Here is a 14,888-nt window from a genome sequence, read left to right on the forward strand (position 1 = left end):
ATACTCCTCCAAACGGGGCCATATTTTTGATACTATTCCAAATAACTTTATCATCAAACAATCTCAAAATATGAAAAAATCGTCACATTTGTAAATCAAATTTCAATTTTACTTACCGATATTATATAAGATTTTGATTTTTAGTCTTGTTTTCTGTACTTTTGAAGGCAAACCGAATAAAAGAAAATTCTATAGGCGTTGCTCTCGAATCCTTGCATGCCTTTATCCACATTGAAATAAAATCTTGCATCTGCCGCCCCTGCTCCTCTCACGATTTTATTCCAATAAATAATCCACATCCCTCACTCGAACTCATGACCTTAAAGAGATTGGAAAGTGAGTACTCAACTAATCAATCATCTAATGTGGGGGAGACGATATTATTTCCCGAAACAAAATTTTGGGAGAGGATAAGTATACCCGTAAAGATACCTAGAGCGGATAATCACTTACATGCAAAACTCAATAAAATCGTTTGAAGTTTGAACAACTTACTAAAATAATAAATAATAGAACAAATTATAAAATCCTATCCCATGATGATGAAGATAGCAAGAAGAAGATAATCCAAGGAAAGGGAGCGGGGTCTCATTCACCAGCTAAAAATAAAAAACGAAAACCATAAAATGGTGACATTCATTCATTAAAGAAAAGGAGTGGGTTTTATTTGGTCTGTCAACTCTCGCTCGCTCTCTCTCTCTCTCTCTCGCGCTGTTTGGCATTGCCATGGCCGAAGCGCGATAGAGCGAGAAACAAAGTTTCATAGTCTGAATCTCGTTAGCTGGGGCAGTTCAACGTTGACGCGCTTTCTTTTATTCATTATTCATCCGCCCCGATTTGTTATTGAAGTTGGGTAGATTTGGGAATGGCATTCGCGCTCTGATAATTTCCCTTTCGTCACTCTTCTCTTCTTCCATTCTAGGGTTGGGGTTTTTCTCGATTCACTCTGCTTCTTCCCTGTTTAATCCGGTGGTTCTCGACGGAGTTTCGCTTTCGAAGGTATCGCTTGTTTCGTTCGAGTTTTCTTGGTTTACACGAAAGTACTTTTTATTTCCCGTCTTCTTTATGGCTTTAAATCCAAATGTGATTTTGTGAGAATATATATGTATTCTATTCCCGTCTTGGTTGATATACTGATTGATAGGTGATACGCTGGATGGTTAGGGTCCGGGCATCGAATTTGACGACGCAAATGGAGGCGTCCGGCAGCAATTCCGAGGCGTACAGGAGTTCTTTGCCTGTGAATGGTGGTCATTCTCGAAGATACGGGATATTGTCTGCTTCCAACATCATCCAGGCTCCGATTTCGGCTTTGTTAGAATATTCCGGTCTTCTACGGACGGCCAGGTCGTCTCAACAAGAATCGGAGTCTTTAATAAGTCAAATCCATAACAATGGCCCCGATGACTCTGGTACCGCCTCTCCAGTGGCTGCCAGCAATGGCGAGGTTGCAATTAGGATCATCGGCGCCGGTGAGAATGAGAACGATAGGGAGGGGTCCGGGCTGGTTGTTGGGCAAGTTAGGGAAGGAGTCGACGGTCAAACAGAGGTGTCTCTTCTGCCAATCGCGTCAAATATACAACTGGAAGGGGCGGGAGATAATAGGAGTGATCGTGAGGCGGGCGATGGAGTTTCACAACCGGAGAGTGCTAGTGGTGATGGGGAAGCTGGTGAAGGCGTTGGGGCTAACGGAAGGGATTCGTCATACCAGACATATGATATTCAGCAAGCTGCAAGATGCATTGAGCAAGTACTACCGTTCTCTTTACTTCTCTTGGTTGTGTTCATTCGCCAGCATTTGCAAGGTATTAAGTAGGCGGATAATTGCTAGCATTTATATATTGCATTCCAGAATTAGGGCTTAGCTTTTTGCATGTGTATTTGCTATGTGGTCTTCAAAGATACTTGACTTGTAGAACATGTGTGTGTACATGATAGGCGGCCCAATGATAGAGTTGCAGTGGTGCAACCTAGAGGTCATAGGTTCAATTCGAAATAGCCTCTGCACATATTATGTGGTGTAAGTTCTGCTTAAATGCTGTCTATCAACCCTCCATTATTTACTTACTTTACTATGGTAGCAGCCTGTCCATGGTAACAGTGAGGATTGAGTGTTGTGATGTACGAATGGCTCTTTTGTTGGTTGGAAGCTCGTGAAACTAGCACCTGAGTATTTGCATTTTGATTCTCTTCCCCGTTGCCAGTTGGTCTTGGTGCTTTGCTTAGGGTTTTGTTGCATTACCTTTGTAACGGGATGGTTGACTTGGCTCCTATGTTCCTAGTTTTTTCTTTTCACTTGTGATGAGGTATCCTGATTGTCAGAATGGAATTGAGGATGGTTTACACTGGTACCGCATGTTGTGTTCGATGTTTAGCAATAGCCTCCAGTAATTTAAGTAGCACTTTCTTTGCTGATTGTTCTGTTCATCTATTCTTTTACTGACTACTTTGAGCATAATTTGTTTTTTTTAGTTGCTGACATATTCCATTTGTAAGAACTTGCAGGGTTCTTTGTTACGATTTGGATTGCTGCAGTCCTGTACAAGTCAAATGACATTTTACGGAAACAAACTGCTTTGAAGGTGGTTTAGTTTGTATTTCTGCATTATGAATCGTGTTTATATATGAACCAGAAGTCTGAAGTATTACTGCTACCATTTTTATTAAATTTTTTTTCCTTTATTGTTGTTGGATGCAGGGAGAAAGAAAAATTTCTGTTCTTATAGGAATTTCTCTTGCATTCACGGTTCATATTGTTTGCGTTTATTGGTGGTATCGAAATGATCTTTTGTATCCATTGGTCATGCTTCCCCCCAGATCCATGCCACCTTTTTGGCATGCTATTTTCATTATCATGGTGAACGGTGAGTACATTTTTCCAGGTGTTTTTAGCAATTTCATTGTTTAAAGATATAATTTTTTATTTGTTACCCTGTACTAACAAATTTTACATGACATTGGTAATTATCTTGTACCACTGAGGTTCCATTGAATTCAACTAGGATGTGTTGGACTCTTGGATATATCTCAATAAACTGTGAAAACAGTTTGTGCAGTTGATGGAAAATAATTGCATAATGTGTCGGACCCTGACTAATCATGAACTATAACAATGAGGTGTTCGAAACGAGGGTATTTTTAACAATGCTTTTATGCAAGAAATAAAGTACGTATAGTCCCCACCATCCCCATCTCTCTTGTTTTAACCTTTTTTTTTTCATTTCCAATCAATAGAACACATTTTTTTTTACCCTAGCTTCATTTCCCAATAGATGGGGACAAAAAAGATGGGACCGTGGGAGTTTTGAGTGATTGAATATGGATTTAGTGTTTCTCGTTTAACTTTTCAACTTCTGATTTATTTCTTTGTACTTGAAGCATTGGAGCTCCTCTTAAGAGGTGTCATCTTTCTGAGTCCATTGACTTCTTTTCAAGTTTTAGTGCATTAGGTTGCTACTCATGTAGCTTCAATTTCATTTACTAGTAATTTTGTGTTAAGCTTATTTATGTCACAAGTATAACATAAGCTCTGGATTCATCTCTCTATCATCAAGGATTGGCCAACAAATGCATGCTGATTTTGAGTATGTCTTTGGTGGTTTTTTACCCTTATAGTACCATTTCCATATTGTTGTGTCATATGTTCTGTTCTTCTAGTCTTTGTTTTCTAATGCCATATGAATGCTTTGTGATGGTTTTTAATGTGCATGTCTTCCAGATACCTTGGTGCGCCAGGCAGCAATGATACTCAAGTGCATTTTATTGATTTATTACAAAAACAGTAAGGGCAGAAACTATCGCAAGCAGGTGAGGGATAGGTGAAATTAGTGTGGAACCATATTTTTTTTGCTTTGATATTAAGCCTGAAAGTATGAGAAAACAAATTCCATATACTTTTTTCTCTTTTTAAATTTAGTCATCTTCCTACAAGCAATCAGAACTTTAGGTTTATATGCCGAACATTTACATTCCTTTTGATTTCCTCTATATTGTAAGTTTGTAACTGTGGAGATCATTACCTTTCAGGGCCAAATGTTAACTTTGGTTGAGTATCTGATGTTGCTGTACCGAGCCTTATTGCCAACACCAGTCTGGTATCGTTTCTTCTTGAATAAAGACTATGGCAGCCTTTTCTCATCTTTAATAACTGGGTTATATTTGACTTTCAAGCTGACTTCTGTTGTTGAGAAGGTATGGTTATCTATATATGATATTACTTTAAGTGCATGAATATATGATCTTTTTGTGCCCTGTTTTCTGTCTCTCCAAATTTCTAATTTTCATGTGTAAGCACTTCCTGGAAGTGAATTATCAATATGGCAATCTTTTCCTCTTTTCTTGCTCTTTTTCCTTACGTTGGGTTGTGAACTTTTCAGGTGCAATCTTTCTTTACTGCGTTGAAAGCACTTTCCCGTAAAGAGGTGCATTATGGAGCTTATGCAACAACAGAGCAGGTATAGTTAATTCACTCTTCCCTCTGACTCGGGCAATGCAAATGACCTGGTCACCCTGTATATTGTGCCCATATGATACTGGAGTTGCATATCAATGTGCTAGCCACTAGCTCCTCATCGTTTATATTTGTTCATGTCCTTCTGAGCCAATTAATCAAATAGTATCAAAACATCTTCGCCAAATGTCACAAGATTGTACGTATGTTTTATTAAAAAAGGAAGTTTGTTATAAACTTTTAATAGAAATTACAAGTGTGAAAGTATTTCAAAGTACCTCTTGAGGTATTTCATTTACGCACTTCAACCTTGGAAGAAATAGTGTCCAAACAACCCCACAAGGCTGACTCTGGAAAATCATATGCATTACAACTGCTTAAACAGAAATATGATGTTGTTTGCAGCCCCACAAATAATTTGGCAAAGCACTAACTGGTTACCATCAGATAATGGTTCTGAAAGCGATAACATGAAGTAGTTTGCAGTCTTAATTCTTTGTGCATATTACTTCCCTGTTGGTCATAGATTATTGGCGTTTCTAGACTTATAAGGCCAGTATTCTTCTTAAATACGTTCTTGCTTCTTGAGGCTCCAGTTCTACCCTCTCCACCCCACCCCATGATGCCTGAATAATGCTGAGGTTTTAGTGTTACAGTTGATAATGGGCAAGGTTTGAGCAGAGGATTTTCAATGCTAGCGGGCCGCACAGCGGTTCCGCTGTGGGTGATGCCTCACCAAACAGGCGGAAAATATAGTATCCAGATTTACAGAAGGTGCTGAAAATGTAAATCACATTCGTTTTAGTTTGTTGGCCGTGTCTTTGGCTTGGGGATCGCCAACTGTACGCTTGAGTATAAAGTCTTGTCATTAATAAGTAAAAAATAATTCCTTATTGTGTCAATACTTGAAAACTTCTTGTTTACGTATTTGACCTCGTCAAAACTTTTTTTTTTTTTGGATAGATCTTATGAAAATTATTAGATAAATGTTGTTTTGGTGCATGCATGAATTATCATCATCGGCTAGCGTTGATCCCAACCAATTTGGGGTTGGCAACATGAATTCACAAGAGCCATCATATGAATTCTCCTCTGGCAATCATTTTTTTTTTCGGAAGCATATAGCTTCTTAATTCATAATGTTTTCCTTTTCTTCAATTGTTTCATGGTTCACTTGTGAATTCTTACCTTAGATTGCTTGAAAATGAATTATATAATACTGCATTAAATGTACGTGTCCTGCAATTCACTGTGTGCTAAACCATGGATGCCTTGCATGATGTTCAGGTCAATGCAGCTGGAGATTTGTGTGCTATATGTCAGGAGAAGATGCATGCTCCTGTTCTGCTTCGTTGTAAACACATCTTTTGTGAAGATTGTGTATCAGAATGGTTAGTTCTTCCTCCTCCTCCTCTCGGTCTTCCAATCACTTTGCCATGTTGTTTTATCATCCTTTTGGGATAACTAAATGGCCCGGGCTGTATTTTAGGTTCGAACGTGAGAGGACTTGCCCCTTGTGCAGGGCCTTGGTCAAACCAGCTGATCTCAGGTCATTTAGTGATGGGTCAACCAGTTTGTTTTTCCAGATATTCTGAAGTCTACTGTAGAGAAAACGCGGACTCTGACTGCTTAAAATTACTTAAAGCACTTGTTCGGAGCACCTCATTGATGATCACTCCATCTGCACAGGTATATTTGACTGTATTTCTTTTCCCACCTTGTTTATTAACTACTAAGTCAGAGACAGAAATCGGAATCGACTAGAGGAAGTGAAGCCAAACTTTCAGCTTGTATATTGTACCGGGAAAGGTTGAATGTATCTAAATGCGGCCCTTTAGATACAACAGAGCTTCTTCAATATTACACGTCCATGTTCATTAGGTCATAGAGTTTTTTTTTAGGCCAATATAATTGTAAAATTCTATTTTGGAGTGTTTACTGTGAAGTTTCTATACTTGGACAGAAGGGCGGACGTCCGATTCTTCTGCTTGTTGCAGTCTGAACTAGAAGAAATTCTCAGCTTGACCTCAGAGTTTTCAGGGAATACGAATACTTTTTTACCCAGTGTTTTCATATTTGGACGAGTTGGTTCAACCCGACTTTGAATTGGCCAACCGGTTGCTTTCGAACTTCCATAATTTTTTTAAAAATTATATTTTTACTATCTTAATAAAGAAGAAAATATTAATCAAATACTTGTGATAATTAGTTATTTAAAAGGATGGTAATTCAAAATCGCTTAATTTTCTCCTATTTTTTAGTTTTTTATTTATCTATATGTTATTTGAAAATATAGCCATTTAAATCCCCACTCTTCTCTTAATTATGAATTTGTTTCAATTATTCCTTAATTTATAATACTATTAATTAATTTTCTTAATAAAATTCTTTGTTGACTTTCTTAATTAATACCTTAATTTTTGGTTACAATCAATAATAATTTGGAGAAATGATTGTCCTCGACAGGTTGTGCCCTTGGTTGACAAGGAGCGCCCTTTTTGATGTATCTGTGTTGTCGTTTTTATGAATTTTCTTCTAAAAAAAAATAATAATAATAATTATTCATCAATAAAAAATTTAGGTTGTGTTTGGTATCACTTCTAAAAATTTTGAAAACAAAAATAAAAAATAAAAATAAAAAACATAAAATTGAAACTTGTTTGGTTGAATACTTAAAACTTAAAACAAAAACTGAAAGCATAAAACTGAAAAAAAAAAATGTGTTTATACTTTTATTTTCATAATAATAGAATATATCCACACCACTATATTTTTTATAACTGCAGCCTTTGTCGTGTTGCACCATTGAAAACATCAGCAAAAGAAAAAAAGATAAGAAATAAAATAATATTCAAAAGTATATTTGATCATTGTATTTCTATGCAATTTACAATCTGAAATCTTAAAGAAAATGCAATCTATAATAAGTGTAACTAATTCTGTTTCCAAAACTTTTAAAAACCATTTTTTCTTGTTTTCAAAAATTTTGAAAATCTGTTTTTGGTTTTCATAAAAGCCAAAACAGAAAATACAAACAAACAATTTTTTTTTATTTTCTATTTTTTAAAAACTAAAACAAAAAACAAAAGTGATACCAAACAGACCCTTAATTTATCTCTAGTTTACCAATTACAACTTTATATAAGAACCCAAATATTTTACAAAAGTATTTATTTCTCTCTCTAATTTTGATCAACAAAATTCTTTAATTGTCTTATTTGAAATGCAATTATCTTTATATATATATATATATATATATATATATATATATATAAATTATGCAGGAAGCTAGTGTATACGTATTGGTCTTTGTTGATCCACTCAAGGAACTCTCCTAAAGGGGGAAAGCAGCGATGCAGCGAAAAGACACAAAAGAAAGAGACAGCACAGGCCCACAAGGCTCGTAGGATTGGTGGTAGATCCGGTGTTGAAAAACACTGGACCCAACTGGTCTGCCAAAAAATTTTAAAAAATGCTGAAAAAATCATAAATGTAGAGTATTTCTCATAATAATGGACTTACTCATGATTAGTAAGCTTATCCGACTTGCACAGGACATTCATTTCTTTGTCGTAAGCTTACCTCCAATTCACATTAAACCCAAGTCAAAATAGAGAAGAACAAAAAAAAAACTTTCATTTTCTTTACTAAATGAACAATTACTATTGACAATACGAGTGTACAAATTTCAGAGCTCCATTCTAAAGCTCTTATGAACAGAGGTGCTCCTTCATTCTATCATGGTGACATGGTCTTCTTTTACTGTCACCTTTCCTTTCACAGGAAAATGTCTCCTACTAAAGGCTGTTTAGCTATGGGCATACCTTAACCAGATGAGGTAGCGAAAGAAGAAGGTAGGTAGTTTAGGCACAAGGCATGGCTTCCATACTTGTCAGAAAAGAATGTTGAGGTAAAGAACTATCCACCCAGCCATTGATAAGACGGCAAAAATATGAACCCAGAACAGGACCGCTGCTGCCTCTCTTCCACAACCTCTCAGATTGGCAACAGCGCCTACAAAAAGGGAATAGCCAAGTAATTGGAGAAGTTATCACAAAGAAATGTCTAGAGAAATGAGAACAGGGTGTTACCAGAAAGGACTGATGTGGGCATTGAATGCTGGAGGAGTAGGATGAATCGAAACATCTTATCACCGGGAGGGAGGAATCCCAGCTTATCAGCCAACATTACGACACCTAGCCCTGTAGGGGGCACCAAGACTAACCGCCCGAATATAATAGCAGCAGTTGTCCGTAGACCTAGTTTAGAACTTCCAGGTCCTGTAATCCAAGGCAAGAGTTGTCACTCCAAAGATTAAATTAAGTGATGACCAAGATGTAGTGCTGCTGTTTATCTGGACTAATATCATGTATGTTTGTAGGCATGCATGAGTTTGTAATATAACTAAAAATGACAACTAGGAAGTCGGCGTACCATCAACGAGGTTGCCTCCCAGAGCCAGCAGAATACATGGAATCATGGCCTCCCTGATAATGGCAGCATTGTTAAAATAATGATCAGAACCCAAAATCCAACGAAGAGGCTATCCAAACGCTACCATCATGCAATATAAACTTCCATTCTCTGGTCTGGTATTTAAGCAACGAATAACATATATAGTATCATGCATTCTGCTTTCTGTAAACTAACATACATTAAAGACACGCAGAGCATACCCAAGAATGATGCAGCTGTCGGTAAAAAAGTAAAGTGGAGCATCAGCAGTAAAGATCAAACGCTTCAAAAACGGAATTGCACCTAATAGCATTGCTAGGATCTGCATCATCCATGAAAACAACAATCAAACACAGCATAAAAATACTCAAAGCCTTTTTGGTAAGTGGTTCAAGGCCTTTTTGACCTTCCAAATGACTCATCCAACCTAGCTTGTATTCAAAACGCAAATAAAGTGACTGTCACATGGCCGCTTATGTTTGTACAACCTTATTTGCAACTTGCAAGTTGTTATTTCCAATTCTTACCGGTGTACCAGAACTCAGGTAAAAAACACCGATGATAGAACTCACTATTCAGTATTAAAAGAAAGGACAAGTTTCTAGATGCCTAACAGGTGAATTCCCTACGAGACAACCAAAAAAAAACATTAAAGAAGAAAGAAGAGAGAACTTACAGATGCTATGATAGGTGGCTGAAGGATTTGCTTGAGCTTCAACTTCTCATACAAAGAAATTAGAATTTCTTTGATCTGCAAACCAATAAATGGAAATGAACCACTGCTTTATATTAGAGGAAGCACTGAAAATGAAGGATTCATTAGAAGAATAGATTTGTTTTATTGATACAATAAAAGCATTAATTGATGATGAATCCAGAATGATTCAAAATCTTAATTCTTCAGATGGAATCCCTTAGAGTGACAATAACTTAAGGCTGCAACTTTGGCAAGGAAAATTTTGTGACATATCAAATCTCACAGTTTTCTCATATCAAGTAGAAAACTGCTGCAGACATTTGATTCAGAAGGCAGCATCTATCAGGTCATTTCTAGATAAGTTTCTCCATATTATAAGCCCAGTTCATTTCTCGTTAAAGCTGGAACTCTATGTTTTACCATTAAAACATATGTAGAAATTTCATTGCCAAACGATGTTCTTAAATAGCCAAATAGGCACAATTATACAAGTAAACCAAATAGGCATGACCGTGTGTACATATGTCAATACTCATGTAAATTGATACTCACCTTTCCTTTCTTGGAAGCATTTGAATCTGTTGGTGCTGCTTCTGCAGTAAGCAAGGGAACCTGCTCAGGAGTGCTATCTTTTGGTGTGTTCTTCACAGGTAGGCTTGCATCATCAATGTCAAAGGAACCTTCAGGAGGAGGGGCCAGCATATGAAATACATATGTGTATAGAACTATTGCACCAACCTATCATACAGAAGTAAGAGTTTATTGCAGGGGCAAGAACAGTTAAATGGAGACTCTATAACAAGCAATCAAATAACATTTCAAATGTTCTAAGATTCCAAGCAAGATAAGAAAACTACACCCCAGAGGACATGCATAATGGTGCAGAAAAATATCTTATATGGTGAAATAAAGGGCGGTTGCACATGTAAGTAACAATCAAGTTAAAAGATGTTCAAAACATACCCACTGGCCATATGAAATGTAGGCAGTCCCATCTGTGCTACATTTGTTTGAATCACCAAATGGACTGGACTCGTCTCTACATAAAGCGGCGATCAGGACAAGAGGCACGTTCCCAATGTTCCCTGTAACAACATTGCTATCGAAAATGATTCACAATACGCAAACTGGTTAAGCGATAAATGAAGAAGGTGTAAAGCCAAAACACTCAGGTACAATTTGATTATGAACTTCAGAAGACCCCAAAATGTTTTAACTTTGTCAAGTGCAATGTAAAGTCTCTTGATTCTGTAGTTCACATTACAACTGAAACATCTTCTTCTATGCTACTTCCCTGGATTTTCTATTTTGTAGGTTGCATAAGTGTCTCATGGACTAAATATCATAAATACTTGAGCATGGATTCATATTAAAATTGGTAAAATCTAACATGCTACCAAAGGGCCTAAAACAGGTAAAGTGGCTTACCGATCCCAATTTGTATAATTGTGAACTTGAAGAATGGGTATGGGGGACGGACAATGGATGCAACAATGAAACCAATTATTGAGCCGGTTACTGTAGCCAGAATCACATTGGCAGGTATAAACCACCTGCAATACAATAAGCATCCAAATTAAGACAGAATTGAACTTCCTTCACGGCTATAAGATACAAGTAAGAAAAAGGTAGTTTTAATTTTACCACTGAATCATTTTCTCTACAGTCACAGCTTGTCCAAGTTGGGAGAATATCAAACATGGAAGCAACAGTGAAAACACCAACTACACAAATTCATATCAGTCAATATTCTCCCAGAAACTTTTCCAAAAAAAAAAAAAAATCCTCCCAGAAACTTTGTTGAAAAGAAGGAAAAAAAAAAACAGCAATCAGAAGAAAGTAAAAATAAAGAGACAAAAGTTGGGGAAAAATCATTGGTTAATTACCCCATTCAAGAGCTTCCTACCACTTGCTGGCAAAATATTCACATACTTGGATGCCATAAGAAATCCCAAAAAGCACATTGTGAAAACCTTTGCTATTGGTAATACAGCAATCTTTACGGACCCAAAAACTGACTCTCCTCCGACCTGATCGTCTATCCCCACAGTCGCCAGAAACCGCTCCATGGTTCCCTCCACCTCAATCACTCCAACGAGTCTCCAAAACCAGATTCAGACGCTCCAACCCACACAATTCAGAAATCAAACCGCTGAGCTTCCGCTTGGGAGGACTCCTTTCAGAGTTTCCTCACTACCTCCAAACAATTCAACAAATCAGCAGCTACGCATAAGGGAATCAAAATCAGTCGGTGAACCACGCCAGAATAAATCTCAATCTGTCAAGTTTCTCACAAATTTATACCAAATTCACAAAGAAACGCGGAATTGAAACATTATCCTCGAGAAATTAGTTAATTCACCTAGAATTATATCAAAATCTCTCGAACGTAATCGACACTTCCACACAAAAAAAATTCAAAAAAAAAAAAAAAACAAGATTCACGGAAAAAGAAGCGGAGAGGGATCACATGACATAGACATACACGAGAAACTGCATAAAATTAATATGAGTTTGTAAAACGATCATGAAAATTCTGAATAATTGTTGGAATTTGATTTCAGTCTCTTTCTTCCTTTATAAAGAATGAAACACACTTCACTTCCTATTCTCCAGTACTCGACGATGGTTGCCAATTAAAGGAACTAACCGGAATGGGCATCACATCACTTTCTGGTGTAACTGTACATTATTCTGTGCTATCGCCATCATTGAACAAGAATGGCAAATAAGTGTAAGAAAGTCACTGATGGCAATTACTGATTATAATATCTTGATGTGAAACGAGACGAGTAACCCTACACTAGATACGTTGAAAAGTTAAGGTGGCACGGCGGAAGAAAGTGTTTGGGAAGATGATGAAGAGAAAGAATGCGGTGCAAGCGTTTTAGTGAGTGTAAGGTCGGTTAAACCTCGTCTCTCCTCCCTTTCTCCAGTCGGGAGAAAGTGTCTCTATGGTTTGGTGTAAAGTAAATGGTAGTAACATCACGTCATGCATGGGATAGGGGCCGAAATTATTCCAGCAATTTCACCTCATCTCCACCATCCAATGTAACAATACATTGATTTGATAATACTACACCTAATGCATTCAATGGTGTAGATCATGTGAAATTGTTGGAATCATTCTAGCAAATCCTTTTCCGTCATCATGTAGGGTAAGGTCTCAAGGACAACATGTAAACAAGTAGGGCTGCACAAAACCCGTATCATTCCCGACCCAAACCGCCAAAATCCGACCCTAACCCGTAAACAACAGTTCAGATATATGTTAATTAAGCTGACCCGTTTATATAACATATCGTATATATATTTTTGTTAAACGGACCCTTTATAACCCGACAACAACCTTACTTATCCTCTTTTATATATGAAAAATAATTACTGCTATACGCACTTAGGCCTAGCACGTCTCTTTCTCTCTCTCTCACCTTCTCAAGAACTCACCCGACGCCCTTGCTCATCCTCTTTTGTATGCTTTTTGGGTTTTGGAGTTGTTAAATGCTCTGTTTTCAGATCTGGGTTCGCTTTAGAGGATTGTCGAAGAGGAGTTTGCTTTCCTTCAAGAAATTGTTGATGGTTTTGACTGTTTTGATATTATTTTTATTTGGGACAGTAATTTGAGGTTTTCTGAACCTTTTATTGGGCTTGTAATTAGCTTTATGAATTTGTTGAGTTCAAACCTGACCCCAATCCGTATGAAACCTATCCGACCTAACCTGTTACAACCTAAGGTTAGTTAAAGGTTGCAGGAGATGTAATCCGAACTTCTACGGGTCGGATGAGGTGTTTGTCTAAATCCGATCCGTGGGCACCCCTATAAAGAAGTGATTTGAGAGTAACGTGTATAAAGTAGTTTTTATTTTTTCTCCTATTTTTTTTGGCTTCTTAACAGCAAAGCAAGCACCAAAATCAGATGCTTACAAAAAAAGAAAAAGAAAAAAAACCACTAGAATCGGATCCTACAATTATATGTAGGAAATCACAATGATTGTCAAAAGACCTTCAGTTGAATATAGCAAAACACTTGTGACCCGTTAATCAATAATTTGATAATGAGACAGATAAATTACACTAATCTATTAATTAATTAAGACCCACCAAGGAGACTAACTTTATTTTTTGTGCTCTATAATATTATTCCTACCTCATCATAAACCACTACATTGCATTAAAAAGATAGGGTACCAAAATCATTTGGCATTTCGAATTTATATCAAATCTTGGATAGCCCACGTGTCATGTTGTTATAATGTTTGTTTAGTGCAGAATCTATCTTCAAGTCATATGAACTCGTAAGGTCTGAATTTGATTCCCACCAATAACATATCTTTATGACCACACGATGAGTTTTAACTCAATTTACACTGTACTCAGGTAGAAAATTTTCATGCACGCAGACATGACGGTCCGAGCTTAGGTGTGTTTAATTATATTTTTGGGTACCCAAATAGCTGATTATAAAAGGGAAAGCCTATTCAATTGTAAGCTATAGACTCCATGGACATAGACACTCTTGTCGAACCACATAAAACTCTCATGTTCTTCTTCTTTCTCTTTGTTTTGATTGTTCTGTTTACTTTGTGTTTATTATCTATGTTGTCTGTGTGAAGGTTTTAATTTCAACAAGTTATGTGTTAGATATACGAAAGGTAAATTTATGAGAAATATTATTCTCACCCACTAAAAATGGTAATCCCACACCCACTTTTTGATTTTGATTTTTTAAATATTAATTTATATATGATTTGATATTTGATTATTTCGAATTGCGTGTAATTTGACATTTGATTATCATTCCAAAAATTAGTTTTCTCACCCCCATCAATTAATTAAAACAAATTTATTACATCAAATAAATGTATATTAGCGGGTACATTTAATGTATGCTGCAAGTTGTTCTCTGTACGGAGTGACCCATTCGTTCGCATAACCATACATGTATCTAAACCAATGAATCATAATAGGAGGCATCGGTTACCATTTGTCAATGCCAATTGAACGAAGTTATTAGTATTCACAAATCCTATTTATTTCAAAAAAAGTCAATGAGTTGTGGATAGACGATGTACACTCATAACCACCAAAAAGGTCAACATACTCACCCTAAAATGTTCTCAGCTCGCCAATATGTATGTATGTATGTATACATTGATGTGATGTAATAAGTTTACTTTAATTAATTGATGGAGTGGTAAAATTAATTTTTAAAATGAAAATCAAATTTTAAATCACACGCAAATCAAAAAATCAAATATCAAATCATGTATAAAATAATATAACAAA

The 14,888-nt window shown here is 36.5% G+C and overlaps 2 protein-coding genes across 6 annotated transcripts; one reads left to right on the forward strand and one right to left on the reverse strand.

Moving 5' to 3' along the window:
- The first annotated feature begins 567 nt into the window (after positions 1 to 567).
- On the forward strand, positions 568 to 6,623 carry LOC119998992 (RING finger and transmembrane domain-containing protein 2-like). 4 transcript variants are annotated; one of them, XM_038846478.1, is made up of 9 exons: positions 568 to 999; positions 1,145 to 1,805; positions 2,497 to 2,582; positions 2,699 to 2,864; positions 3,719 to 3,807; positions 4,027 to 4,191; positions 4,377 to 4,454; positions 5,738 to 5,841; positions 5,940 to 6,525. In XM_038846478.1, the coding sequence occupies exons 2-9, from the start codon at positions 1,157 to 1,159 to the stop codon at positions 6,043 to 6,045; spliced, it is 1,443 nt and encodes a 480-aa protein (XP_038702406.1). In that variant the 5' UTR covers positions 568 to 999; positions 1,145 to 1,156; the 3' UTR covers positions 6,046 to 6,525. The 4 variants fall into 4 exon arrangements, 3 of the variants coding, with proteins under 3 accessions (XP_038702406.1, XP_038702408.1, XP_038702407.1); XM_038846480.1 differs by having other exon boundaries at positions 570 to 999; positions 1,165 to 1,805; XM_038846479.1 differs by having other exon boundaries at positions 571 to 999; positions 2,506 to 2,582.
- A 1,311-nt stretch (positions 6,624 to 7,934) lies between these two features.
- Positions 7,935 to 12,446, reverse strand: LOC119998231 (protein PIN-LIKES 6-like). Of its 2 annotated transcripts, none has more exons than XM_038845495.1 (11): positions 12,253 to 12,446; positions 11,489 to 11,825; positions 11,247 to 11,326; positions 11,031 to 11,155; positions 10,566 to 10,687; positions 10,155 to 10,340; positions 9,582 to 9,656; positions 9,127 to 9,227; positions 8,885 to 8,937; positions 8,542 to 8,730; positions 7,935 to 8,464 (listed from the first exon to the last, which is right to left on the reverse strand). In XM_038845495.1, exons 2-11 carry the CDS (start codon positions 11,669 to 11,671, stop codon positions 8,343 to 8,345), a joined length of 1,236 nt encoding a protein of 411 aa, XP_038701423.1. In that variant the 5' UTR covers positions 11,672 to 11,825; positions 12,253 to 12,446; the 3' UTR covers positions 7,935 to 8,342. The 2 variants fall into 2 exon arrangements, with proteins under 2 accessions (XP_038701423.1, XP_038701422.1); XM_038845494.1 differs by lacking the exon at positions 12,253 to 12,446 and adding an exon at positions 12,088 to 12,238.
- Between the last annotated feature and the right edge of the window lie 2,442 nt (positions 12,447 to 14,888).

Source organism: Tripterygium wilfordii, chromosome 5 (assembly GCF_013401445.1).
Source record: "Tripterygium wilfordii isolate XIE 37 chromosome 5, ASM1340144v1, whole genome shotgun sequence".
Classification (NCBI taxonomy): domain Eukaryota; kingdom Viridiplantae; phylum Streptophyta; class Magnoliopsida; order Celastrales; family Celastraceae; genus Tripterygium; species Tripterygium wilfordii.

Excerpts from the sequence above, each read along its gene's own strand:
- LOC119998231 (XM_038845495.1), bottom strand. The coding sequence starts at position 11,671 with ATGGAGCGGTTTCTGGCGACTGTGGGGATAGACGATCAGGTCGGAGGA. Across the intron at positions 11,156-11,246 it reads GTAGAGAAAATGATTCAGTG|GTGGTTTATACCTGCCAATG; the intron begins GTAAAATTAAAA and ends ATTGTATTGCAG. Across the intron at positions 9,228-9,581 it reads AGCCACCTATCATAGCATCT|ATCCTAGCAATGCTATTAGG; the intron begins GTAAGTTCTCTC and ends TGGATGATGCAG.
- LOC119998992 (XM_038846478.1), top strand. The coding sequence starts at position 1,157 with ATGGTTAGGGTCCGGGCATCGAATTTGACGACGCAAATGGAGGCGTCC. Across the intron at positions 3,808-4,026 it reads GCAGAAACTATCGCAAGCAG|GGCCAAATGTTAACTTTGGT; the intron begins GTGAGGGATAGG and ends ATTACCTTTCAG. Across the intron at positions 4,192-4,376 it reads TGACTTCTGTTGTTGAGAAG|GTGCAATCTTTCTTTACTGC; the intron begins GTATGGTTATCT and ends TGAACTTTTCAG.